This window comes from Crinia signifera, chromosome 7 (assembly GCF_055691185.1).
Source record: "Crinia signifera chromosome 7, ASM5569118v1, whole genome shotgun sequence".
Lineage (NCBI taxonomy): Eukaryota > Metazoa > Chordata > Amphibia > Anura > Myobatrachidae > Crinia > Crinia signifera.
In genome coordinates, this window is record NC_139223.1 from 192,737,382 (window position 1) to 192,764,714 (window position 27,333).

A 27,333-nucleotide genomic window follows, 5' to 3' on the forward strand; every position below is an offset into this window, starting at 1 on the left:
TTAAAACTATTGGATTTCCACCTGCCCACGGCTTTGATTGCGCTCTGTGGCAAGCCTGCCACTGCTGCTGACGTAGCTGCGCCAATTCTGAACGAATGCGTTCCGAAATCCTCAGGCCTTAGCCCTAGCGCGGCTACTCCCTTCTTCATGACCGCAGCAAATTGAAACTTCGTTAGCGGAGACCCGTCTGCATGCGCTAGAAATTGTGCGGCCGCACATTGTCTCACTGCTACATACTCGCCAGCTAGAGTAACTGGACAAATACTCTTGTCTGGGTGTGGTCTCAGCGTAATCCAGGTGCCCCTGCCTTGCTGGTCTGTTTTAGACCTCCTCAGCCTGCATAGCACCTGCTCCTTGCTAACCACCACGTCCTCCCAAAGTATGCCCGAATGTACTTTCTTATTACGCGCTGTTAGCTCGCTAACCCTAAAGGCGCCGTGGAAGGCCCAGGCGTAAGCCACCTTAAAAAGTGCTAGCTCCGAGCCATTGTCTGCCACCGATGCCAACACTTGCAATAGTTCCACTAACTTAACTTCGTCCAAGGGGCGCCTATTATCGGGTTGACCCGGCTGAACTCGTGACCAACCCTTCATCGCTTTACTGAGAATGAATGACTTCGTTGGATCCGGCATGCTAAATAGACGGCAATGAAAAGCTATTCCAGCCAATGACGCCGCCATAGCCGACTTGGACCGGCCGCTATTATAATTATCCCATACAAAAGCCAGGAGGCAGTCATCAACGGACTTACCCCTAGCCTCCGGCTGCTGCTGATATCTACACCAATCCTCCCAGGCTTTTCCGTATGCCCTACGAGTAGCTGGCGCCAAAGACCGAAATGCCAATTCTGTCATGCCGGCTCTACCACCTGCCAGACAGAATTTGGACAACTTAGGCCGGTCTCGGCTGCTGTTGGTGCTAATTCGCGGAACCTAGTGAACTGAAATCTTGATAAAGCATCTGCCACTTCATTCTCAACACCTGGTACGTGCTCAGCCCTGAAATTGATATTGTTCTTCAAGCAAATAAGGACAAGGTGCCTCAGCAATCTCAATGCTTCCGGTGAAGTTGCCCTTTGATTGTTTACCGAGTGGACAACCCCTAAATTATCGCACCAGAAGATTATGTTTCTGTTTGCGAGCTGGCCTGACCATAGCTCCACTGCGACTATAATGGGGAAAAGTTCCAGTAATAACATGTTTACTGTAAACCTCCTGTCAATCCAGGATTGCGGCCACTTCCCACAACACCATTCCCCTTGAAAGAAAGCGCCAAAGCCTGATGATCCCGCAGCGTCTGTAAACAGCTGCAAATCCCAGTTTGAAGCCGCCTCAGATTGCCACATTAGGCGATGATTAAAACTAATCAAGAATTCGTACCATGTCTTCAAATCATCCTTAATTTCTTTTCCTAAACGGATTGTATGGTGCGGATCCTTAACCCCGGCTGTGGCCCTTTCCAATTTCCTGCCGAACACCCTGCCCATAGGTATTACCCTACAAGCAAAATTAAAAGAACCCAGCAGGGACTGAACGGTCCTCAGCTGAACCCTTTTTCTTTTTCCGCATTCAACTATAAGCTCCTGTAGCTTGTGGACCTTGTCCGCTGGCAGTCTGCAGCAACCCTCCCCGGTATCAATTTCGATACCCAAGTACGACAGGACCGTTACGGGTCCCTCTGTTTTGTCGTGGGCTATGGGAACTCCTAACGAACTGAAAACTCGTAGAGCGACTCGCAATGTCTCCCCACATGCTGCTAGACCTGCTGGTCCTACTATAAGGAAATCATCCAGATAGTGAGCTACCCCTCTGGAGTCAGCCTCACTTTGAATGCACCACTGAAGGAATGTACTAAATTTTTCAAAAAATGAACAAGAAATCGAACAACCCATGGGGAGACATTTGTCTATGTAATAGGCCCCTTCCAGCTTAAAACCCATAAATCTGAACGAATCGGGGTGCAGTGGGAGCAACCGAAACGCAGATTCTATGTCTAATTTGGCCATAAGCGCCCCTGGGCCAAAACTCTTAACCAAACTCAGAACTTCATCAAACAATTGGTATCGAACGCTTGCCAACTCCTCAGGAATGGCATCGTTAACGGAATTGCCAGGTGGGTGGGACAGGTGCTGTATCAGGCGAAATTTGCCTGGAGTCTTTTTGGGCACCACGCCTAGCGGTGATATGCACAGACCCGGTATAGGGGCTACTTCAAAAGGTCCCTCCATCCTGCCCAGCTTGACCTCAGTTAACACCTTATCCCTAACCACATCCGGCAATTCCCTGGCTGACTTTAGATTCCTATTTGTGGACGTGAAAAAATTCTTTGGAATGGGTAATGGGAAACCATAAACGAAACCCTCCAACAAAAACTCAGCATCTAACTTATTGGGGTACTCTTTCAAATAACTAGCCAACTGGTGTACGTCTATGGGGGATTCAGCCTTATTTAGAGCTAGACGTGCCCTCTCCGGTGTCTCCCGACTTGGTGCCCCCTTTGCAGGATTTGGCAGGGTGACCTGCCCCGCATATCTTACATTCGTGCTTAAAACGGCACTTGGCCCCTCTGTCACATTTTCCGTCGTTGTAGGCGAAACAACGCCCTTTCCCCCCTGATTTCCCCGACGCTTTTCCCCCTTGAAAGGACTTCTTCCCGGCGGGTTCTGTCATAGGCTGACTTTTCCCTATAACCTCCCACCAAATCTCAACATGTTTTGAGCCCATGGGCATGATGGGTGTACCCTCGTGACAAAGCCGGAATTTTTCATCATATTCCCTCCACGCCGGACCTTTATAACTCATAAACGTTTCGTTTATGAGATGTAAATACCTAATCACATTCAAATATTCTGTGGGTCTAAGTGTGAGGTAACATGATGAAAATGCCAGAAAACCCCTCAACCAATTATGGAAACCCTTAAAGGCTGCTTCGCCGTTGGGCGTAGCCTTCTTTACCTTGTCGAATTCTTTCTTCATTTCTGTTGTAATGGTAAAGAAGTCGACAAATTTACCTTTGCGAATTTTTTCCCTAACTCCCTTCCTGAGTCCTCGAGCTACCGCTGTGTTAGAGCAGTGCGATGCTTCCCCAATATTTGCTGGCGCTGCTAACGGGCTAAGTTGCCTCTTACGCTTTTTCCCCCGCACCTCTTTCGCCACTTGCTTTGCGACTAGCTTCGCTAGCTTACGCGGCCGCTTCGCAGCGCCTGACTCATCGCTACCACCTGAAGATGCTGAAGACCCTGACTCACCCGAAGACGATCCCTCCTCTTCACCATCTCGCTCTTGCGACGCATTTTCATCGACCTCCGCCACCGCTTCACGCACAGGGGCTTCCTTTGCTGCCGATGTCTCTCCCGCCTTCTTGGATGGCTGGGCAGCTGGTGCGCTCTCCCCTTGCGTCGACCGTGGTGTTGCTGCAGTTGCCGACCTCTCACGAGACCCCGACTCCAACAAAGGCATCGGTGTAGCTGGCCGTGGTTCAGAGGCTGAAATAGAAGGAGCGTCAATAACTGATCGACTGGGCGAAGCCGATGCAAGCTCGCCAACTGATCTGTTTGCAAGGCCGACGCGCGAGAGCTACATCTATGCCTGTCTGCCACTGCTTCGCTTTGCCTGAGGTGCCTGTCGGGGCCCGCCGCAAAATGGCCCCTTGGTGGCGCCTCCCAGCCCCCATATGGTTGCATTTGATAGCCAGGGAAACCATATCCACCTTGTTGGATGTAGGGGTTGTATGCTGGCATGCCGAAATTGAAGGAGTGGCCGGGCCCAGAACCCCAGTATGGGAACTGAGGCCCGCCGTAACTCCCAAATGTTTGATACTGATTGGGCCACTGCCCCTGCCCCTGTTGCCCTATGAATTGCTGGGGGAGGTAATGGGTCGAGCCTTCCGGTGCCCGATTAAATTGTGGGCCTGGTGCATAGTTGTGTTGTGTCTGGGTCCCATAAACTGGCAACCCAGGTACAAAAATTCCTTGAGGTGGCTGACCCCCTGCGCCCAGCCCGTGGTCCTCATAAAATCGCTCCCCGGCCGGGGGGCGAGCTGCCCCATGCCCATAATGCCCTCCCTCTATCGGGGCTTGCATGCGCCATAGTCGAGGCCTCCCTTCCATATTTTGCCCAGGCGCGGGGCCACCCGTGATAACCATCATGGGGCTCGCCCTTCTGCCTGGGCGGCCCTCGCCCACATCTATAAGTCCCGTCCGGTTACTGGCACCCGGGGATCCTAAACCTATGTTTTCAATCTCTGCCTGTTCCATTCCCTGATTCTGTGCCCCTGCCAACTGCCTGGACTCTCCAGTAGATGGCGCTTCGACTCCTCTGCCATGCACATTTTCCTGGGAGTCAGCAGGGGGCGCTGCTGTCCCCCTGTCTCCCGGCTGAGATACCGAGGCCGCGCAGGGAGCTGCGCGGTCTCCATCTCCCATTAGCCTCTCCCCCCTTGTAGCGCTGTGCTGTGAGGGGGACATTGACGGACTGCTGCCGTCGTCCCCCGTCGCGAGTAAGCCTGGGGAGCGCGAGAGGGGCGAACGCGCGCCGCCTGGCTCCCCGCCCCTCGCTGACGCGGCAGAAGGCCCGGCCGAGCCGACATCACCGCCGCTCGCCGCCATGACATCTCCGGATCCGGGGGCATAGTCGGCGCATGTGGAGAGGGCAGGAGGGGGGTCCCGCCCGCCTGCCTCGCCGCTACCATGAGCGGCAGGAGATGCAGGCCGCGACCTGCCGCCCCCGGCTACCGTCACCACGGAGCGCCCAGCAGTTACATCCCCGCGACCAGGGACATGGCTGAGCGGGCGCGCGGCGTCCGCCAGCCAGCGCGGCGGTGGAGCATTCCTCCTGGGCCTGTTGGACATGCTTAACTTTAGGTAAGACACTGAAATGCAGCTCTGTACTTATCCTCTTATGACGCTGATCCCTGAAGATCAAAACTCAAAGAGGAAGTGTAACCTTTGCTACCTCAGCTTATATACCCCTGACCTGGGGTGCTACCCCCTTTGCCACCCATTGGTGGGGGCTTCCCGCCCTGCATTAACCCCTCCTTCTATGCCTAGTCATTTTCACTAAACTTTATTACACCAGCCCAATTCACAGTCTCTTAACTACACTTGGGCTTATACAGCCCTCGTTCCACCTTCTCCTGCAGCACCCGACTCCTGTCATAGAAGAATAGTCTGCTAATACTGCCCATTCACCATCTCCAGAGAGGCTGGGTATTCCCCAAAAGTGATGCAAAAAGAAGCAAAAGAGTCCCCCGATGCCACACCCCCTTTCAAGGTGGCTGAACCTCTGGCAGTGGGAGTTTAATAGACAGTGTACACGGGGTTTCAACGCTGGTTGTGGATTCATAAATCTACAGCATCTAGATGGACAGTCACTAGGTCGACAACAAAAGATTGACAAGTCCAAAAGGTTGAAAAGGTCGACATTTTTCAAATTTTTTGTGTATCGATGTTGACACCTGTCGACATGGACCCTCAAATAGTGTAACGCGTACCCTCACATGGCTCGCTTTGCTCATCATGCTCTGCCCGTGACTTCATACCACACAGACTGCCCCCCCACCCCCCAACAAATACAGATGGCTACCTAATGTTTCCTATTGGGTGGGCGAAGAAATGAGGCACTCAGCCACAGTCTCCCTGATGCGTACCCCTATGATGCATAAAGTCTGTCTCATTGCAGTGGGGTAACACATGCTGACGCCCAGGCTGATCTATTGCAATTCCCTAACAACCTTGTCTGTCCTAGAGATGTCCATTAGCCCAGATAGCTTGTAGTAGAAAAATGTTTTGTAAAATGTTTGTTAGAATTTAGATGGGTTAGCATTATACTATACCCAGATCTGACTCTGTGAATCAGTGGTGCATAAAATATATATAAATATCACACTGCAGTACACTGTGTGATCAGATCTCTAGGAGAGGGCTCCAATATATATAACCCAGCAATTGTGGGCAAAGTGATATATTTAGACTGATATACTCAGATCGACCAGGAGAGGGCGCAGAACAAACTATACATCTGCGAAATACCACTCCAAGGCCCGAAATTAATTATAACAATGTGTAACTCCTACTGATCACTGTGCCCTGTGTCAATAGGCTAAACAGCATTATACTATAAACTGGAATAGTGTGACAACAGGGTGTAACATCAGAGTCCTTACTGCTGAATAACAGCAACAACAAAACTCATTTTTCCATCAGGGCCACATAAAACGGACACTCGTGTAAATTTTTAAAACACATTTAATTTCCTCTCTTTGAACACACTATCTGTATTTGTGTATGTATTGTATGTGATTTTAACTTCTTCAAAATCTCAGCTGTTTATGTAAAATTCCCATACCCTGATATAGGGAATATTAGAATAAAAATCATTAAAAGTTATATTTTAAAGAAAAATTTCATGTGCGTTCCCACAAACAGCCCCTTCCTTCTTTTCCTGTAAAATGTATACATCCATGCTGTAGGGAACAGCACCCCCGTTCTTGATTAAAAAAATCTTTTTTGGGGTCTCCTTACCCTGTTTCGAATCAGGGATCCATTAATCCATTAGGTTGTGCGAACACACACCAACTCCTCACGGAGTAAAACCCCATGTAAAAAATGCCATTATTAGCAAGGACAGCCCCTGCTCTACTCATCACCTCCTATTGGACAGTGCAACCAAGCGTATATGCTTATTGTGCGATATTTCTAGATAACATTGTGAACTATATTATGGGAAATTTAGCAAGTACTGATAATAACATTGCTGCCTGCATGATTGGATTTAACCCCTTTTCTTATAAATATGAAAGTCCCGGCATTGCCTTCTACACACAGTGGTGGTGAAGATTCTGCGGACAGAACCAATCTTTAGCTTATGAACAGCCTAGTCGCTAGTGACATTGCCAGGTAGGGGGACATGTTTTCTAACCATGCTTGGGACAATATAAGTTCAATTAAGGGTCAGCAGTACACAACTGCCCCATAGTCCTTGTAAATGCCGGGGCTGGGTAGTGTCATTTAATACAGTATCGACTGAGTTTATTACTTCCAGTGAAACCATAAATTATAAAAGGTTTAGGGGGAAATTTACTAAGATGTGTATTCTACTTCACATGTGATGTTGCTATGGGCAACCAATCAGAATCTACTTCTTATTTAGCACCCTCTAGAACAGGGATGGGGAACCTTCGGCCCTCCAGCTGTTGTGGGACTACACATCTAAGCATGCCTTGTTACAGGTTTGCTATGTGGCCATGCTACAACTGTTGCAGGGCATGCTGGGATATGTAGTTCAACAACAGCCGGAGGGCTGAAGGATCCCCATCCCTGCTCTAGAAGATAGTGGACAGGATCGGATTGGTTGATCACATGTGAAGTAGAATACACATCTTAGTAAATGTCCCCCATAATGAGGTCACGTAGCCTGTATAATACAGGGCTTTTTCACCTGGGTATAGTAGACTCAAATACTTTCTGAATTAGGAACACATTATACTGTATGTATGGAATCGGTACATCTGTCAGACCACACTTAGGTCTACAGTCATTAGGTCGACCCCACTAGGTCGACTGGCAGGAAGGTCAACATGGGCCAAGGTCGACATGACTTAAGGTCGAATTTGCATAAAGGTCGACATGAGGAAGGGCGACTGGTCATAAGGTCGACATGGGTTTTTCACTGTTTTTTTACCCGGATGTCGACACAGTCGACATGGACACAGTTGGCAATGAGAATCGGCCCCTCGCAACGCTCGCTTCGCTCGCAATGCTTCGGGCACGGTGGTTTGCTTCGCTCGCCACAGCTTTAATAACCTCCTCCACACCCTAGTGGATGGTAGGGCATGAAATACCGCCTGTCGGCACATGTCGGCTCAAAAATCAGTGAAAAACCCCATGTCGACCTTATGACCAGTCGACCTTCCTCATGTCGACCTTTATGCAAATTCGACCTTAAGTCATGTCGACCTTGGCCCATGTCGACCTTAAGTTAGGTCGACCTTCCTGCCAGTCGACCTAGTGGGGTCGACCTAATGACTGTAGACCTAAGTTCATTCTAATAGATGACCGCTTCCCGTATGTATATATCTATCTGTCTGTGTGTCAAGAAATATATATGTGTTTATGTGTGTTAAACCTTTTCTTTTTTTTATTCATTATTAAAGGTTAAGTATTAACTCAACTCCCGGAGGGAATTAACCCCTTCACTAAAACCAAGAAACTGATCAATCTGCCTAATTTCTGGGTCCCTAAGTGTTAATAGTTTCACATATCGTTACTTGCGCCATGTATTACAATAAAAATTACAATATAAAGAGAGTGCTTTGCCTACTTGCTCAAAAGCAACACCGGATTAGCGAACAGGATTTCCCCATGAGATGAATGGATAATGTACTAACTGATATTTGCCCATTATTATCCAACCTTGCTGGCCACACATCAGACCAACTTTCCTCCAACCATCCAACTAGTTGGTTGGTTGGACTGAAAATCTGGTACTGTATGGAAGCAAATGCCAATAAGCTATTTGCTCACAAACTCAGGAGAATGGACAAAAACATTCAGGGAAATTTTTAAATCAAATAGGTCCAACTATAGTACATTGTCTGAGTGACAGTTGTTGTCCATTTTCAGATTTGGGAAACAAATGACTTAATTACAAATTACATTTGCTCCCATCCAGTACCAGGTTTTTATTCCATCCAACCAACTAGTTGGATGGTTGGAGGAAAGTTGGTCTGATGTGTGGCCAGAGATTTGGACATTTGGAAGAGGAATGTGGGCGTTTCTACACTACAGCATAAAAGGGAATGTGATTCCACAGCATCATTCCCCAGGACAGCGAGTAAAGGAATGGTAAGAGTCTACTTACTGCTGAGTGATGGAACACTTATATCTGTATTATACATGTATTAATAAATGTTCTGCTATAGGAGGTGTCCGTGTACATTCTGCTGGTGGCCATGCTGGCCGGCCTAGTCATTGCTCGAGACTCGTGTGGTAAGTCAATTCTATTAATATTTACATATATAGCGCATAATCTGTTATTCTGTCTGTCAGATATGAAGATGTTTCTACATTGTATTGATCCCTAAATTGTAACGTTCTTATCTTGGTACCAGCAAATATTAAGGGGTTCTACATACTTGGTCTGGCTGGGCTGCAGATGATTCTACCCTCTGTCCTAGATTGATTTGATATTGTCATAGGTAACCAGCATTCTACATACTTGGTCTGGCTGGGCTGCAGATGATTACACCTCAGGTGCTGGATGTATTTAAATGCTTTGGTAATTGATCATTCTGCACACTGCTTTAGATATCAGAAATGTGTTTTTGACACACTTAATTTTGCAAGTTAAAAAGCAAATCTCTGTTGCAAATCTCTGTTGCCTATGTGAAGGGAGGAATATCTTATAACTCTTAATGACACATGCTATTTTGGAATACATGGATGTTTATGTAGGCAACTCTTATTACCATTCATTGTAGTAGGGGGGGGGGGGTTGGGATTGGGTGGGGTGAGTCCAATTAATGAGTGCAGATGCATTTAAAGATCATTACATAGGCTGTGTGCATGGGTTAGCTGAGTGCATCATTTTTAAAGTGCGGCATAATAAAAATATAACTGTGGCGTTATACTGGCGTTACACTGAAGTGAAACAGAAGGACAGAAGCAACAACTGAGAAAACCAAAGACTGCTTTGAGTGAGTTCAATTTATTCTCACGACATACTACCTCTGGCTGCTTAATCTGGCTACTCAACCATAATATCATCATTTTTACATCTGCAAACAACTTTTACTATCAATGTTAATAATTGTATTTGCACTGTCAGTTTTGTAAATGCCCAGCTGTACCTCTAATGACTTCACCTGTCCTGCTCTTCCATTGATTTTAGGTGTCCCCCAAAATTTTATTCTTGGCCCTCTTCTTCTCTATCTCTATACGTCCTCTATGGGTGAGCTTATTTGCTCACTCGACTTCCACGATCACATCTATGCTGATAACACTGAAATCTACCGCTCCTTTCCTGACCGCTCTCCCTCTATCCTCTCTCATATCTCCAACTGTCTCTCTGCTGTCTACTCTTGGATGACCCAGCTCATTTTCAGACTTAAAATATCAAGGACTAAGCTGACCTCTTTCCACCCTCCTGCATAAAACCCGACCATCTCTCATCCTAACCTACTGTTTATGCTCACCTCTTTCCCTTCTGTGTCACCCCTGTCTGTCTAACCCTCCCTTTTTAGAATGTAAGCTCTCACGAGCAGGGCCCTCTCTCCTCATGTGCCTTTCTTAGAATATATAAACCTCTGGCACCCTGATGATTGCTTCAGTGTCCTGTCCCCTGATGCAACTATCCGTATTAACCATGTACTTGTCCTAAACTGTCTTGTGCTGTAATTCGTTATGTGTTTTTGCTAATAACTATACTCTGTAAAGCGCTGTGGAATATGTATGCGCTATATAAGAAACTGTAAATAAATAAGGGGTAAATTTCCTAAAATTGGAGTTCTATTGAAGATAATGGATTGTATCCCATAGATGTTTGCCCATAGCAACATCCCATCTTGAGTGACTCACATCTGTGTAAATTTACCCCTAAGTATCCCCAAAATGTAACAATGCAGTCCCTACTTTTCCAGCATCAGCCACATCTAATGTCATATGGGCTACCTTCACATGATATTTTGGGTGAGGGATCTGACCTCGCCTGTGATTTCGGCACAGCAGGTGTTACCATATAGGCAAGTGGCTTGCATAGAAATATAGATATTATTTTATACCATCTTTAACCATAGTGTATATATTATGTATGTGTATATATAAAAGTAGGAATAGCTTAATAATTAGGATATCATAGTTTAATGTTTAGACATTGTAGTATAGCTTGTGTTTTACTAAATAATATGAATGACCACTTTGTAACATATCAAATGCAACTGAATTAATTTAGGAGACAAAATATCTAAGGCATGCTAATTAGCAGATAGAGATATGTTGATTCCCCCAGTTCCATACATCCTTATTAACCAAGTATAAACAAAGTAATGTACTTACCACCCCAGGATGCAAATAACAGAACCAGGGCCGGTGCTAGGGGGTTCGGCGCCCACCCAAACTATAAATTTGCGCCCACCCAAACTTTACAAAGGGAGGGGTGTGGCCACACAATGCTCCCACTCCAAATTACACTACACAGTAGCACAATCTTATTCAGGTGCCGTAACTAGCCATTTTGGTGCCATGTGTGAAAAGCGCAAAATTGTAGAAGCGTGGCTTCATGGGGAATTGGCGTGGTCACCTAAAAGTACCAATAACACCATAATCCGCATAACACATTATGCTTCACACCTCAAACCCCATAACACATTATAGTAACCACACACAGTAATGCACATTATTCGTAATGCCACACATCATGATGCCCCTTGCACAATATGCAGAACACCATAATGCTCATTACACATTATGCCACACACTGTAATTCCCCTTACATAATATGCCATGCACTATAATGCCCATATGACATTGACACACATTATGCTACACATAATGCCCCGAGTACTCCTGCATATGCAGTGAGAGAAGACATCAGAAGCGAGATGGACCAAGGAATGGGCTGGAGTGAGAGGCTGACAGTAAACATGGTAGCTATGAATGTTCGTTTATGGGTATAGGCAGGGGCTGGCTGGCAACTTTTAGCCTAGGGGGCAACTACAGAGCACCGGCCCAAAAAAATGGGTGTGGTCGCTCAAAAGGGGGCATGCCAATAAGCTGACTGGGGAGGAGTGGGAGGTGATAGGGGACAAGAGGGAGAGATATGACGGGGGAAAGAGAAGTGGGTGGGGAGGTGAGACAAGTCTTCTCACCACCATCAGCGGGTCTACTGGCCCCAGTGGCAGCCGCTGCTCATCTCCCGCTACACGGCCGCTGTTTGGCATCTGCTCCCTGGCTCAGTGGTGCAACTATGAATTTTGCTCCCCCCTGCCAAAAAAATCAGTGCCCCCCCTGTACACAGGCCCTTTACAAAATATGTCACAAATTGTTATTTTACACAATACACTGTAATGCCCCTTATGCAATACGCCACACACCATAATACTCAAAATACATTATGCCACACATCATAATGCCTATATATATATATATATATATTACAGCCCTGAATAGGATAGTAGGTGCTGAGGGGGCCACTAGGGATTAGGGGTTGTCTGTGGACTGGGCACTGGTCCCATGCCCACATCCGTGTGTCTGGTGAGAAAGTGAGGGGCACAGAGCAGCACATGTCACGTGGTAATTTTGAAGTGTTAAAGGGGACCTGGAGCACTTAAGATAGAGGGCTTCTCCCTTCTTCTCAGCATGTATCCAGTTCTGTGGGTACCTGCGTCTGGGTAGCATGGTGCCTGCTCCCCGGTGCTGCTCTTCACAAAAAGTCTCCGCTGCTGCAGCTCTTCATTGCAGATGCAGAAGCAGGCAGCGGTGAGGAGTCAGAGAAGTACGTCACTTCAGCTCCAGCGGCGGTCACTCCGCTGGGTCTTTGAGAGATTGACAGGGGCAGTTTCTTGGGAAGGGGGCGGAGGTGGATTGATGACCGACTGTACTACTTAAGCAGCCGCGTGCTCCCGACCCGCCTGAGTCTGACCCTTCAGCAGAATCCCACGCTGGCTCCCCCAAGTCAGCCGGTATTCGTCACCTGCTCCCCGGCCGCTGCTTGGCACTCTCTCACTGCCTCTTCTCCCACTCGCTCCCGGCCACGTGACTGTCGCTGTACAGTCGCAGCCGGGTCTGTAGCTGCAGGACAGTGGCCCAAAGCACTAAGTAACCCAGTGGCCCGGGGGGCACATGGCACCCCCCCCCCCCCCCCCCCGGCCCAGCCCGCCCCTGGGTATAGGTATAATTTATGTCAGTATCGTAGCAGTCTAAGTCTGTCAATTGTTTAATGTTGTTTTATGTAATATAAGCAAGGAGATAGATAGATACTGTATATCATATACATCAATTACTGTGTTCATGTATTCTGTAATGGTTTGTGTTGCCTGTAAATAAATATCAGACTTGAACTTTTGTGAAAAGTACTCTGCGTATTTTAAAGTCTATTAGAATATAATTGCAGCTGTCAAATATGTTATTACAGTATATCAATACAAGATATAATAATATAGATTTTATATAATATCTCAATAACTATTATTGGGATAAGAGATATATGATTCCTAAAACTCAACACAGGAAGTACAGTAAAATGATCATAATGCGATCAGTCTACTTCTCGCTGATGACCGGGATGAGCTCCCGTCAGAGTCACTGTCCCAGCAATCAGGAATAATACATTAGGGCAAATACATATTCTGAAGGTTTTCTAAAGGATTCTTTATTTCGGTGGGCTGGGCTCACATAATAATGAATATGTCCCTATACCACTTTCTCTTTACTTCAGGGTTGCCTACATTTAGCCTGTCCTCTCATGGAGAGGGCAACCAGAAGGGAGCACGGCCGTAATGCGTGCTGTGAAAGCAGTGGTGTAGCTAGGTGCCACGGTGCCCGGAACAAAGGCATGTTTTGCGCCCCCCCCCCAATTTGTAGTAAGCGGGGCGCAGCCTAACCTTATACCACACACCATAATGCACATTGAACATTTTAACGGGGCGAACGTTGTAATACCCATTACACATGGAGTGTAAGTGGAGTGCCCCAGGGTTCGGTTTTGGGGCCCATTTTGTTTAACATTTTTATTAACGATATTGGGAAACAGTTACTCAGCAATGTATCAATCTTTGCGGACGATACAAAACTTAGCAAAGTCATCAAATCATCAGAAGATGTCACCATGCTTCAAAATGATCTTGCAATTCTAGATGAGTGGGCAAAAAAATGGAAGATGAGGTTCAATGTAGATAAATGCAAGGTTATGCACCTTGGGAGACACAACCAGTGTGCAAGTTACAAACTTAGCGGAGAGGAACTGGGTAATTCCATACTTGACAAGGATCTAGGAGTCCAAATAGACAGCAAACTAGGATGTAGTGCCCATTGTAATGTAGCTACAAAAAAGGCCAACAAAATTTGGGTATGTATTAAGAGGGGAATGGAAACTAGGGACTCAAGGGTAATTATGCCACTATATAAAGCATTGGTGAGACCTCACCTCGAGTATGGAGTACAGTTCTGGGCCCCACACTATAAAAAGGACATCATAGAATTAGAAAAAGTCCAAAGGCGAGCAACAAAGCTTATTAGGGGAATGGAGAATTTAAGCTACGGGGAGAGATTAAGCAATTTGGGACTATTTACATTAGAAAAGAGACGTTTAATGGGGGACATGCTCAACATGTACAAGTATATCAAGGGCCAATATAAGGAACTGTCACACACCCTCTTTTCTACTAGAAAGGAATCTAGGACGCAAGGGCATGAGTATAGATTAGAAGAAAAAAGATTTCATTCAGCTAGTAGAAAGAATTTCGTTACGGTCAGAAAGTCAAACTCTGGAACTCTCTTCCCAGAGAGGTGGTAACGGCTGGCTCATTAAATGAGTTCAAGGCAAAGTTGGACAAACATTTACTGGAGAAAAACATCCATGGGTACAAATAAGAAATATAATTTGTCTGTAAAATACCAGAACCTACCAAATCAGCAATGGATATCTATACCAGGTTGAACTAGATGGACGCAAGTCTTTTTTCAGCCTTACCTACTATGTAACACATAACGCCACATGCTGTAATGCCCATTACACATAAGGTGCAAGGTTTCTTAATACAAAGCCTGCTGCACCCTTCACCACCCCCCTCCTACACACACACACACACACACACACACACACGTGGGTAGATGCAGTGTCGGATGGAGAAGCACAGTGTGGCAGGGAGAGGAATTGTGCGAGGGAAGAAGGGGATACTGGGCTAGGGCAGTCGGTGAGATGGTGGGGAATGTTAGGCTAGAATGGAGGACACTGAGGGAATAGGGGACTCTAGGCAGGATGGGAGGGGGGTATTACTGTGACAGGCAAGTTGGTGGTTTCTAGTTGCAGGGGCGGTGAAATGGGTGTAGTGGGCTGGTTGGTTAGGGGAGACACTGGGACACTGTGGATGGGATGGGATGGTCAGTAACAGACTATAATCCGTCAGTGCTGTGCAGGGACCTGGTTCTCCTCAGAGTTTCAGGCTTCCCCACAGGCCTCTAGTTTTTCATGTCCTGGGCTCCCCATCTCTGTACCCATCTCTCCCCACATACCTGCACAGGTTTCACAGATCTGTCCTCCTGTACCCGGCTCCCTATGGTGGCAGCCTTCATCCCTCCTTCACCCATCAGTCTGTGGCACAATACTAGTCACGGTGCATGCTGACACATCTATGGAACCATGGTGTCAAATTAGGTGGACAAAATAAATGAATGAATGAAGCAGCAATTAGAGGACCACACACGTGGGTGTTGGAGGTGGGTTAATTTGCACCCATGGGGGGGATAGGAAGAGGGTCACTCACCACTTGTAGCACCCCTCTGTCACCTCCAATATAAAGTTGATCCGGGTCCCCCGGGTGAAAAGCAGCAGGAGTTTGGGGATGTTGAGTTTGGAAGAGTAGGAGGCGTGCAACCCCCCCACCCAGGAGGACACCCAGCACCCACACAGCCAGGTGCCCCATGTCTGCCAGCAGTGCTCCTGGGGTCTTCTTAGTCCTACAAGTACCAACACTGTTTTTTGTAGTGGCCCGGCTTTCAATCTCCTCCAGGTGACCCTGTGGGCTACAGAACCCTGCACCTCAGTGACCAGCTGTCTGATGCGTGATAATATTCCGGTGTCTTGTTCACCGGCGGGGAATGTCACAGCGTTTGCACGGAGCCGTTTTCCGCAAGTACCGTACAGATCATGGTGAGCAGGAGGCAGGCTGCTTGTTATCAGCTCCCGCCGGCCGCCATGTGTATTATGTGCAGCAGCAGCGTCCCCTCCTCCACTCACACTGCTATCCGACTCGGAGGAAGAGAGGGAGGAGGCGGGTGCTGCTGTACACAGGCACACACATACCGCACTGTGATAACGTGCTGCTGCCACCGAGCCCGCCTACAGCCTGTGTCAGCGCTACATGGCAGCACAAAGGTATTGCTGTACGGTGGCGTTGGCACCGCGGCAGTCAGTTGGACAGGTCAGAGGGGACCAGGAGCGCAGCACTACAGATCGGTAACACAGATCCGATCTGCGGTGGGGGGGTGAGCCCTTTCATGGCGCAATGCGAGGTGACATCACCTGGAGCTTGAGCTCCACCGTAGCTACACTTTTGTGGGACAGGAGGCAGTGATCAAAAACTGAGCCTTGTTTAGGGGTGTGGCCATGCCCCCGCTGTGAAACGTGGGTGCAGGCATTGCACAGTGGGGGCGGGGTCATGATGATGTGATTCGCAGAATCAAGTCCCTGTGGACCCCCTGCTGAGGGGATTGTGGGAGGCTGGCGGGATTGCAGGGGACTTGCACACCTTCCTGGGGGACCAGTAGGCTGACCTGATTTTGAGCCTCCCAGCTATTCCGGGTGGGTAGGTAAGTATGCTTTTCTTTCTCTCCAATTTTATCCCTGTTTTTCGGGAGCCTCTTGGCCATTCCGGGAGAGCATGTAAGTATGGCTAAAGTATTGATAGGCTACAGAAAAGAGTAATCTGTTTCAAACTACTGTGTCACTAATGAAATACCTGATTAAAAAGATAAGTCTTGAGCCTGTACTTGAAGGTGTCTGGAGTTTACTGCTTAAGGAAGCGAGTTCCAAAGAATTGGAGCTGCTAAACTAAAGACTCAACCCCCAAATGAAGTATGAGAAGTTCAAGATAATAGGGCCCATACATCAAACAGCTATTGGGGTAATTTCCCATTCTACTGATGCCCGGGTCACGAGATCCTGAAAATCCAGTATGTTGTAATCCCAGATTTGCCAATTCATTCCCCAAAAGATTGGTATCAAGTTATCAATGAGTGGCGGTCATACAGGGGCAAAACAATACCTCAAAAGTTACAGTGTGGGGTTCATGTAGAGTCTCATGATCTGTTCTTTTGTGGAAAATACAGATTTGTCAACAGCTCAAACGGTACTCTAGCCTGCAGTGATCATGGTCATTCCTATGGACCTAGCCCCAGGATGATCATGAGGTGTACATTTCTACTAGATGAGAATTACAGTTTGTCCAAATTATTTTACTTCAATAACTTTGCTTACTCCAGTGGTGTCAAACTCATGGCCCTCCAACTGTTGTTAAACTACACTTCCCAGCATGCCCTACCACAGATGTTAAATAATGGATTGCTAAAACTGTGGCAGGGCATGCTGGGATGTGTAGTTCCACAACAGCTGGAGGGCCATGAGTTTGACACCACTGGCTTACACTACCGTTCAAAAGTTTGCGGTCACTTGTTTTTTAAAGAAAAACACTTTTTTTTTTTTTTTTTTTTCAATGAAGTTAACATTGAATTAAATAGAAATACACTCTATACAATGACTATACTAGCTGCAAATGTCTGACTTTTAAAGGAATATCTATATAGGTGAATAGAGGCACATTTCTAGAAACCATCACTCCAGTGTTCTAATGGTTCATTGTGTTTGCTAATTGTGTTAGAACTTAGGTTCATTGTGTTTGCTAATTGTGTTAGAACTTAGAAGACCAATGGATGATTAGAAAACCCTTGTGCAATTATGTTAGCATAGCTGAAAATGGGTTTGCTTGTTATTCCTTTAAGCTAGTTGAGTATCACATTTGTGGGTTGGATTATACTCTCAAAATGTCCAGAAAAGGAGAACTCTCGTGAAATTCAAAAGGCTATTCTTCTTAGAAATGAAGGCTATTCCATGCGAGAAATTGCCAAGAAACTAAACATTTGCTACAACAGTGTGTACTACTCCCTTCAGTGAACAGCACAAACAGGCTCTAACCAGAGCAGAAAGAGAAGTGGGAGGCCCCGGTGAACAACTGAGCAATAATACAAGTACATTAGTCGTTTGTTTGAGAAATAGATGCTTCACAGGTCCTCAACTGGCCGCTTCATTAAATGGTACCCACAAAATATCTATTCTCTGAAGGGAGTAGTACAGACTGTTGTAGGAAATGTTCAGTTTTTAGGGGTTTTAGGAAATATTTAATCTTAATAAAGAATGATTCATGTGTAGGGCCATATATCCACATACTGTTGGGAATCCCTTTAGAAGTACATCCTGGTCCTTTTATATGTGATTTCAGTCTTTTACAACCAGTCATGAAGGCCGGAGCCTTGCTCCCCAACTTTCTGTAACATCTAACATTTATTATATATTATTAGATAACCCCGCCCTTCATGAGAAGAAGCTGAGCATCCTCAATCTACTGGCCTGCTGGAATGAGGATTCTGATTGTTTCAGCAAATCAAACATTAATAAGTATCGGAGCTGCAAAGAAATTAAGCAGGCTCACTATGGTGCCAAAGGTGAGTAATGTGCAGGGGCAGATTGAGAGGGAAAACCGGGGTATGATGAAGGGGGTGGGATACTTCCTCCTCAAAGGTACAATCACAGCCTTCCTTGAATCTTTTGCTTCAAATGTATCTGCAAACAGGGCCTGAATAACCAATAAATAGGGCGCCAGGACTGCGGGGGGTGGGGGGGGGGGGGGTGTTGCAGGTGACCGCTAAGGAATACAATTAATGCACTAATTTATTCCATGCTTGCCAGCTATCACCCGTCCTGATGTACTGTGATGGTTAAAGTTCTTAAGGTGACTGATGGAACCATTACTTTATGTACTTTGTGCTACAGCGCCAGCTGGGCAGCCTAAAGCCAAAGTCTCCTTCACACGCCACAAGCATTAGATCATACATGCCAGTTGTATAACCATCATTACCTGCACATGGGCAGTATGACTGGTGAGTCCCTGAGCGCCCATACACATGTGTTTGGCAGCATTACAAGGGGAGCTACATGTGTATTAGCCTAGGGCACCTGGATCCTTTAGTCGGGCCCATCTATGTAGTTATGCTTATGCTGGTGCTAAAGGAGGGAACATTTGTGCAACGACTGAGACACCCACCTTCAGTGTCTACAGGTGCTGCAATCTTGCTTTGTGTGTCTTTACCATCAGTTACACCATTGAAACTTGCACCAACCCTATGCTAGATGCAGATCATCCCACAGCAAATGAGCGATTCATTGTCTCTGTATGCCACCACATTCAGCAACTAAAGAACGCCCATCACATTCTAATACACTTTTTTGTGTGTGTATCCAAATCTGTAATTGTATTTTATATGTTTCTGTGCAGAAACACCTACTGTACAATAACACTTTTGGGTACTTGTTTCCTAGCACGGCGCCACCGACTTTTATCTTATGGCTTCGGGTTAATCATATCGGGTCGCATCGCATGCGATGCGATCAGACCCGATTTTGGTACTTGTCTAGTATCACGGCGCCCATCGCAGACCATTTGGCATGCGATGCGATATTGCGCGATGTTCACCAATGTTATAGAATTTTAAAATTGTATGTCATTGTATATGGCATACAATGCGATGGGATGCAGGTGCTTACAATGTTAAATGCACCCCCACGCCACCCGTGGCCATTCTTAAAATTATCCACAAACCTGGTAGAGACCCTCTCCTCCCTGGCTCCTACCGACCTATCTCCCTCTTAAATACAGATTACAAGATCTTCACTAAAATCCTGGCAGACAGACTTAAATTTAAACTTCCCTCCCTGGTTCACTCTGACCAAACGGGCTTCGTTTGGGACGCCATTCCGTCCTTAATGTATGTAAGGCCTTGACGGTTATGCAATGGGTGGAGTCTACTGGGAGTCCTGGGCCTTAAGCACTACTTTCACTAGATGCCGAGAAGGCTTTTGATCTGGTCACATGGGATCACCTATTTTACACTATCGAGAGGTTTGGGCTCCCGGTGGACTTCATCCGTACCATTAAACTACTATATTCAGGATCATCATCCCAAATCCTGATGAATAATTATTTGTCCAGCCCAAAATCACTGTTCAGAGGAACTAGACAAGGGTGCCCTTTGTCACCTCTGCTGTTCGCTCTAGCAGTAGAGCCCCTGGTGATAACCTTGAGAGCCTCGCAGGTCTTTACTGGAATAGGAGTGAACACCTCCGAGGTCAAATTAAGCTTATTTGCAGACTATATACTTTTATATCTAATCCTCACGTCTCGATCCCTGCCATACAACAGATTTTGCTGCACTTCTCACATTTTTCAGGTTTTCGGGTAAACTATGATAAATCCTGCCTACTGCCCCTGTCTGCCTCCTCTATATATATTTCAATTCATCCTCTTTCACTTTGCAGTTTACTGTCTGTTCACACACACTTACATATCTGGGAGTCTTGATTCCTAAAAAACTAAATGACCTCTACAATGCAAATATTCCCCCTTCCTATACATCGATTGATAAGCTGTTGACTGGATGGATGGACTTGCCTTTGTCTTTGGTGGGCAGAGTGGCAGTGATTAAGGCTATAGCCTTCCCTAAATTATCCTACCTCTTGCAGATGTTGCCACTGCAGCTCCACAATATAGATTTACAAAGATTTAGGTCACTATTTCTTAAATTTACCTGGGTGGGGAAAAAGGCCCGTATACCATACAACTGACTAAAACTCAATAAGACTGATGGGGGATTTGGCATGCCTGACATACAAGCATTCTCTCAAGCAGCGCACTTTAGATATATCATAGACTGGTTTACAATCAGATCAGAATATACCTCCCCTCCCTTGAAAAACAGCTATTCCACCCATACTCCCAAGCTGCCCTCCTACATTCCCCACTTAAACTGATACCTAAACTGTTCAGGGAATTTATGTTCTATTTACTTACAGGTCTTGGAAACAAATTAATAAGACTTTGCGCAGAAGGTTTTCCTCCTCCTCATTCACCACTCTGTGGGGAAACCCCCAGTTTGTCCCGGGTCTTGAGAACGCAGAGTTCCTTGACTGGAGAGATAATGGTATCTCTAATGTACGCAAAATATTCCTCCCAGGAGGAACAATACTCCCATTCTCCACACTGCTAGAGAAATTCGATGTGCCCAGTCGCCAATTTTATATGTATCTCCAGTCGGGACACTTCACACAATCTCAATTACCCCCCCATGGAGAAGGTTACGGAGACAGACCCCATAGAAACCTTGTTGAGACCTGAATGTGTTTTGGGATATAGGATTAGATATTTGTACTCAGATCTTATTGCAGCAGGGAAAGAATCTCAACATCAGAAACTCCATACCAGGTGGTTCACGGAAATCCCTGATCTCCCTGCGCCGGCTGGTCTATTAAAAAAAAAAATTCCCATTTACCATGAGATACTTGCAGTCGGCTGCTTTACAGGAGACTCGCATAAAATTCCTAAATAGGGCATACATAGCGCCAGTGCAGAGGGCACATTTTGTCCTCAGTGACACTGGATCTCGTTACAAATGCCCAAAATCCAATGCCTCCTACTACCATAACTGGGAGTGCAAGAAAATCAGATTCTTTTGGGATAAGTTGATTGATTTTATAAATAGTACTTATGCCCTGAAACTCCAGAAGCACCCGGCTGCATACCTATTTTTAGATTTTCAAGTGTGGGATCTTGGTCCTAAGAAACCACAGACTTTACCAGTCTTGACCAATATCTTAATTGCCAAAAAGCTAATCCTTAAACACTGGATACACAGAAGTTCCCCTTCCATCATGAAGTTAAGGAAAGCTGTCTTGAGTACACTATTTTAGGAACGACACGCCTTGAGGGCAGACCTAGAGAAAGGCGCTCCTCGCTTTTATAAAGTTTTATATACCGTCTAATGTGTGGAGTCTTGTTACCTACGCATGATGTAATTGACTGTTTCAGGTCAAAATTGCATTTGTATTGCCACGGTACACAGAAGGAGATATATAAAATGTATTGAAGTAAATGGTTCTTTCTTTTGTCTCCCCCCTCTACCCACCCCCACTCCCCCTTTTTTCTTGTTTTATGATTACAAGTGTTATAATGCTTTGTCTGAATGCTACCATATCTGGACACATAGTCCACGGAGAAGTGTCTAGATCTATATTTTTTTATTCGGAATGTTGACGTTGGGTCAGCTACCTTGCTTATTCATAATAACTAGGAAACAGTCTAAAAAGACACACTGGAACATAGAACAGTTAAACTGACATTTATTAGACTTTGAATGTAACAAACTGCTGACAACGGAACTGTGTTGTTCACATAATACATAGTTTGAAATGTCTCTTAATGATGCTTCTCCGTTCGATTTCATCAATAATTTTTCTCCTCACGTATTTTTTGAAATACCTGATTATATGTTCCTGACAATGTATTTTCTGCTCTGTATGTTATGTTTTCCACTGTAAAACACAATAAAATTATTTATTTAAAAAATAAAGAAAGGTATGCCAAGATACAACATTATGGTTGTAGTAGACTATTTTCTATATAAAAAATAGTGCCTGACTAGCAGTTTACTGTTAATCCAAATCTGTAATGCAACTCTGTACGAACGAACACCACCAGTACACATAAACTGAATAAACAAACTCAATTTGTCCACACCAAAAAAAAAAAAAAATCACATTTGTCCTCAAAGGAAACACACACACACACACACACGGCCCCTTTCCCAATGCTTCTAAAGAGACCCCTTTCCACAGCAGTTATTATTGTTATTCCCCATAATAGTGCCCTAGTTAATTTTCTAGACCACAGTAGTGCCTTAGTTAATGTTATGCCCGATAGCTCTGCCCTAGTTTATTTTAAGAACCATAGCAAGGTATGATTCATACTATGTTACACTGTAGGGCTGCCAGTGCACATTATGCAACACAGTACCCCAATTCACATTAGGACAAATGTATTAAGCCTGAACAAGTGATAAAGTAGAGGTTGATAAAGTAACAGCCAGTCATCTTCTGTCGTGCTACAGACAGTTTGAAAAATGACAGGAGCCTATTGGCTGTTCCTTTATCACCCTCTATCACTTGTTATCACTTGGCCCACTATGACCTACAGTATCCCCAGTTCCTATTATGCCACAATACAGAGCCTTAATCAATATTATTCCACACTTTAGTGCTTCCACATTTTGTGTCGCATTACAGTGCCCTAGATCATATTATGTCACATTTTAATGCCCTCCAGATAATTTCATACTAAATTCTAATGAGAAGGGATATATCTAGATATACTGTAGGACCCAATGCAAAAGTTTGTAAGCACCCTTAAGTATCACCCAATGATGGTTTATGTATTTGACACATGCATCTATGACATGGAAGGTGGCCCGTCTTAGCTCTGGGGGGGTAGATTTATTAAGCTCGGTGAAGTGATAAACTGTCTGTTTTTTATCACCGTCCAATCAGCTGCTACCTGTAAAGCTACAGGCTTGGTTTGAGAAATGGCAGGTAAGAGCTGATTGGCCGGTGATAAAAACCAGACAGTTTATCACTTAACCAAGCTTAATAAATCTACCCCAGGGTCCCATAACAGCTGCAGCTCTGGGACTATAGAGCAGCTGCACCTATGGTAGCTATTCCTTTGTACAGAACACATGTATATGTTAAAGTGGCCCCTCTCACCTCTGGGCCCCATAGCAGCTGCTCTCCCTGCACCTATGGTAGCTAATCAACTTATGTCATGCTGATTGATTCTTTTCAGGCTGTGTTTAAAAAATGTCCATTAGGAGCTGATTGGTGCTTGATCTCTCTCCAAGCTCATCTCTACCAAAGAGCTGTTATTTTGTTGCATAGGTATATATACTGTAGTTTATAAAGTTCTGGCAGTATATAGATATATTGTAAAGAAAAAAGTCTCTATCCGCACACACAATTCACTTTATTTGAATATTCTTGTGCTTTTAATACAGATGGAATCTACACTCTTACCACTGATGATGGGATTTCTTATGAAACCTTCTGTGACATGACCACCGGTGGAGGAGGTTGGACTTTGGTGGCCAGCGTCCATGAAAACTATATACTTGGGAAGTGCACTACTGGAGATCGCTGGTCCAGCCAACAGGGGAACAACATAAATAACCTGGAAGGAGACGGCAACTGGGCAAACTATAACACATTTGGGTCACCTGATGGGGCCACTAGTGATGACTACAAGGTAAGAAGGACCATTCAGCGTCTATTGCGGCAGGTGAGGTTGTTACCCTGTTATCTGTAGGTATAAATGTTTCTCTGACACACGTTACGTATCAATATTATTTCTCTTTTTGCTTGTCTTGATAAAGGGCATTGTAGCCTGAAACGTTATACAATGAAATTTGATTCATTGTCAATTTATTGTAAGCCTACAGAGTGCTGTCCAGCCTACAGCTACTTACTAATATTATTTCTCCTATATGGTCAGAACCCTGGTTATTACGATATATCGGCTAATGATGTGGGGATATGGCATGTTCCAAACAAGACACCACTATCCAAATGGAGGGATTCCGCCATTCTCCGATATCGGACAGATAATGGCTTTTTGCCTGATGAAGGTGGAAACCTCTTTAATCTTTACAAGGTAAAGTATGAATCAGAAGTATATATTTATTTTACAAGACTAATCAATATAACACTATAGCGACAGATGTAGATACAGACAGTATACAGTATCTCCTTTCTTTAAAAAAAAAAGTGATTTCTTTAGGACAGGCCAGGCCAAACTGTGGCATCCAGATGTGGTAAAACTACAAATCCCATCATGCCTTGCTACAGTTTTAGCATTCCCTTATAGTAAAACAATAGCAAGGCATGCTAGAACTTGAAGTTCCACAACAGCTGGAGAGCCACAGGTTGGCCAGACCTGCCTTAGGACATCCAACACTATCATGTTCTACTTTCTGGGTACTGTAAGATGGGGGATCTCTAGGGGACCCGTCCTAGACAAGTTCACTTTCCACTTTTGGGGACCCTATCATCTAGAAAATCTAGCCATAGTACTGTATATGGAAATAAGTTTAACACTACAGATAAAATTTGAGCACTTGATGGCAAAACCACAGGTATGTCTTGGGCACCTGTGTGATGTATTTGTTTCCAGACACACAGGGGTATGCAAAGAAGTGGCCAAAAAATCAGGCGCACTTTAAATCCAGCCGCTATAGAATTAAACAGTAAAATACACAATATATGTCCCTCCAATTAACAATTGCAGCTCTCAATTGGGGACTTCTGTGAACCCCACAGAAACAATCAGAATGCAAATTACCAAAAAGATAATGGGCCAGATTCTCTAAGCTTCAAAAGTGATAAAATGTAGAGTGATAAACAGCCAGCCAATCAGCTACTGCCTGACATGTCACAGACTGTGTTTGAAAAATGTGAGGTAGGAGCTGATTGGTTATCACTCTCCAAATTATCACTTTTGAAGCTTAGAGAATCTGGCCCAATAAGAGAGCGCACCAGTATTACTATGATGTCTGTTAATTAATAATCAATTTATTCACAATTAGTGGTCATAGTATTAAACAGTTTAAAACATATATCTTAAACTAGTTAATAGACAGGTCACTAATACCCTTGCAGAGACAATGGTATTTTAAATAAGATCACTGGAGCCTTTTCCATATATTTGCATCTGAAAAATATATTGATTATATCTAGGCTCAGTGATGTAATTTTATTTAGCTATATTTGCCTCAGGTGTAAAGAATTTTATCCCGGACCCCTCAAGAGTCAATCGGGAAGCAATGCTTCCAATTGAACCTGTGAAAAGAGTGTAATCTCTAATGAGTAGAGGAATGGATTGTATTGTGGTCAGCTGAGAGTGCTTCAGGTGCGGGCGTACTAATTGGGCGATCTGAATGCCTAGCGCATGAACCAGAGCTCTCCGAGAACTGAAACTTGCTTATGGACTCCGCAGATTTCTGCTGTGTTGGTTTGCTTGCACTCGGTGTTCGGTCCGAATGCACACCTATCACTGTTCGTGTACGCCCAGATTTACGCACAGTTTTGCCCACTTTGAAACCGTATCCTTGTGTACGCCCATATGATGCCCATGTTACGCCAATATTTTCCGAGGGAGTTCGGTGCACATTTGTAGACGGTATTGGTGAGAACGAGTGCGCAGACGCTGCGTTGCACATGCGTATTGCGTTGCCTACGCATGCGCAGATAGCTAAAAAGCGCCCTCTGAAAGTCTGAACGGACCGCACCAATCAGAATAAGGCCCATAGTGATGACCTCACATTATGAACAATTTACTGCGTTTGGCTTTCAAATTTTTTGACCTTTGAGGGATAACATATTAGAAAGTATGGAGGTCATTATGGTTGACTCTCAAAGCTGCAAATTTCGCACCTTTGCAAGCCAACTAAACGCAGCCCGCGTGAACGTCCGCCCTACCCCCACAAGTTGAATATCCCAGCACGCATGCGAATAGATGTTTTGCATAGACATCCATTCAGGATGCAGTCACAATCCCGGCGGTCAAAATCCCGACACTGGAATCCCGACCGCCGAAATCCTGGCACTTTGTCCCTCTGTGGGTGTTCACGACACCCATAGATGGAGAATAAATTAGTGTGCCGAGCGTAGCGAGCCCGCAGGGGGGGGGGGCGATCCACATCCCACCCTTGTCGGGATTCCGACCGCCGGGATTACATACCAATCCCATCCATTCGCAGCTTGCGTGCGGGGCAGAAATCATATGAAGGCCGCCGACCATCAAATGATTTCTAAAGCACTTGCAAATCTAAGTCACTCTCTGGTGACTCAGATTTGCGGCACCCTGGTACATGAACAAGGCAGGCAGCTGACATCCGATGGCATCTGCTGCCCGCCCAACACCCGCTACACTGACGAATCACCATTGGAACGCCCAGCGTTTTCATGGCGACGACCAAGAAATGCTGATCGTTCCCATTGACATAACCCACGCCGGCCCCACCACGCCCCTTTCCCGCACTGCTCTGTGCGAACTGGCCAGAGACTATACAAAATTCACAAAGGGAGCCAGCACATTGACATAAATGCTTATGCACATGTGCAGTAGCAAAACATCGATCCCCATACGAAAGCACGAGGAGCGTGAAGACCTTTCTCTCACCCAGTTATGCTCTAGGTTAGGAAGATTATTAGCACTGGGGATGAGGTGGATATCACTTTTCAATATTAATAATAGTATTACTAAGCATAGTAAGAGTAAAGCCCCGTACACACGAGGCGATGGGGATTCAAATGACCTTATAATATGAATTACAGGGCCGGATTACGTGGGGTCCAGGTAGCGGGGATCCGTGCAGCACCGCAGCAGGGTCCATGCAGCGCGGGGTCCCTACGGCGGATGGGCAGTCAGCAACGGGGTCCCTGCAGCTGATGGAAACTAGTAGCGCTACTA

General features: G+C 45.5%; 1 protein-coding gene across 4 annotated transcripts in view; it reads left to right on the top strand.

The window, feature by feature from the left end:
• Window positions 1-27,333, top strand: part of LOC146021000 (intelectin-1-like) — a 268,175-nt gene that overhangs the window by 171,043 nt on the left and 69,799 nt on the right. For 2 of the 4 annotated variants that reach the window (XM_083154760.1, XM_083154761.1), the window contains exons 3-5: window positions 18,287-18,430; window positions 23,864-24,111; window positions 24,358-24,516. The exons of the other annotated variants lie outside the window; for them this stretch is intronic. In XM_083154760.1, coding sequence (XP_083010886.1) covers window positions 18,287-18,430; window positions 23,864-24,111; window positions 24,358-24,516 — 551 coding nt within the window. The remainder of the gene's footprint in view (window positions 1-18,286; window positions 18,431-23,863; window positions 24,112-24,357; window positions 24,517-27,333) is intronic. 4 annotated transcript variants of the gene reach the window in all.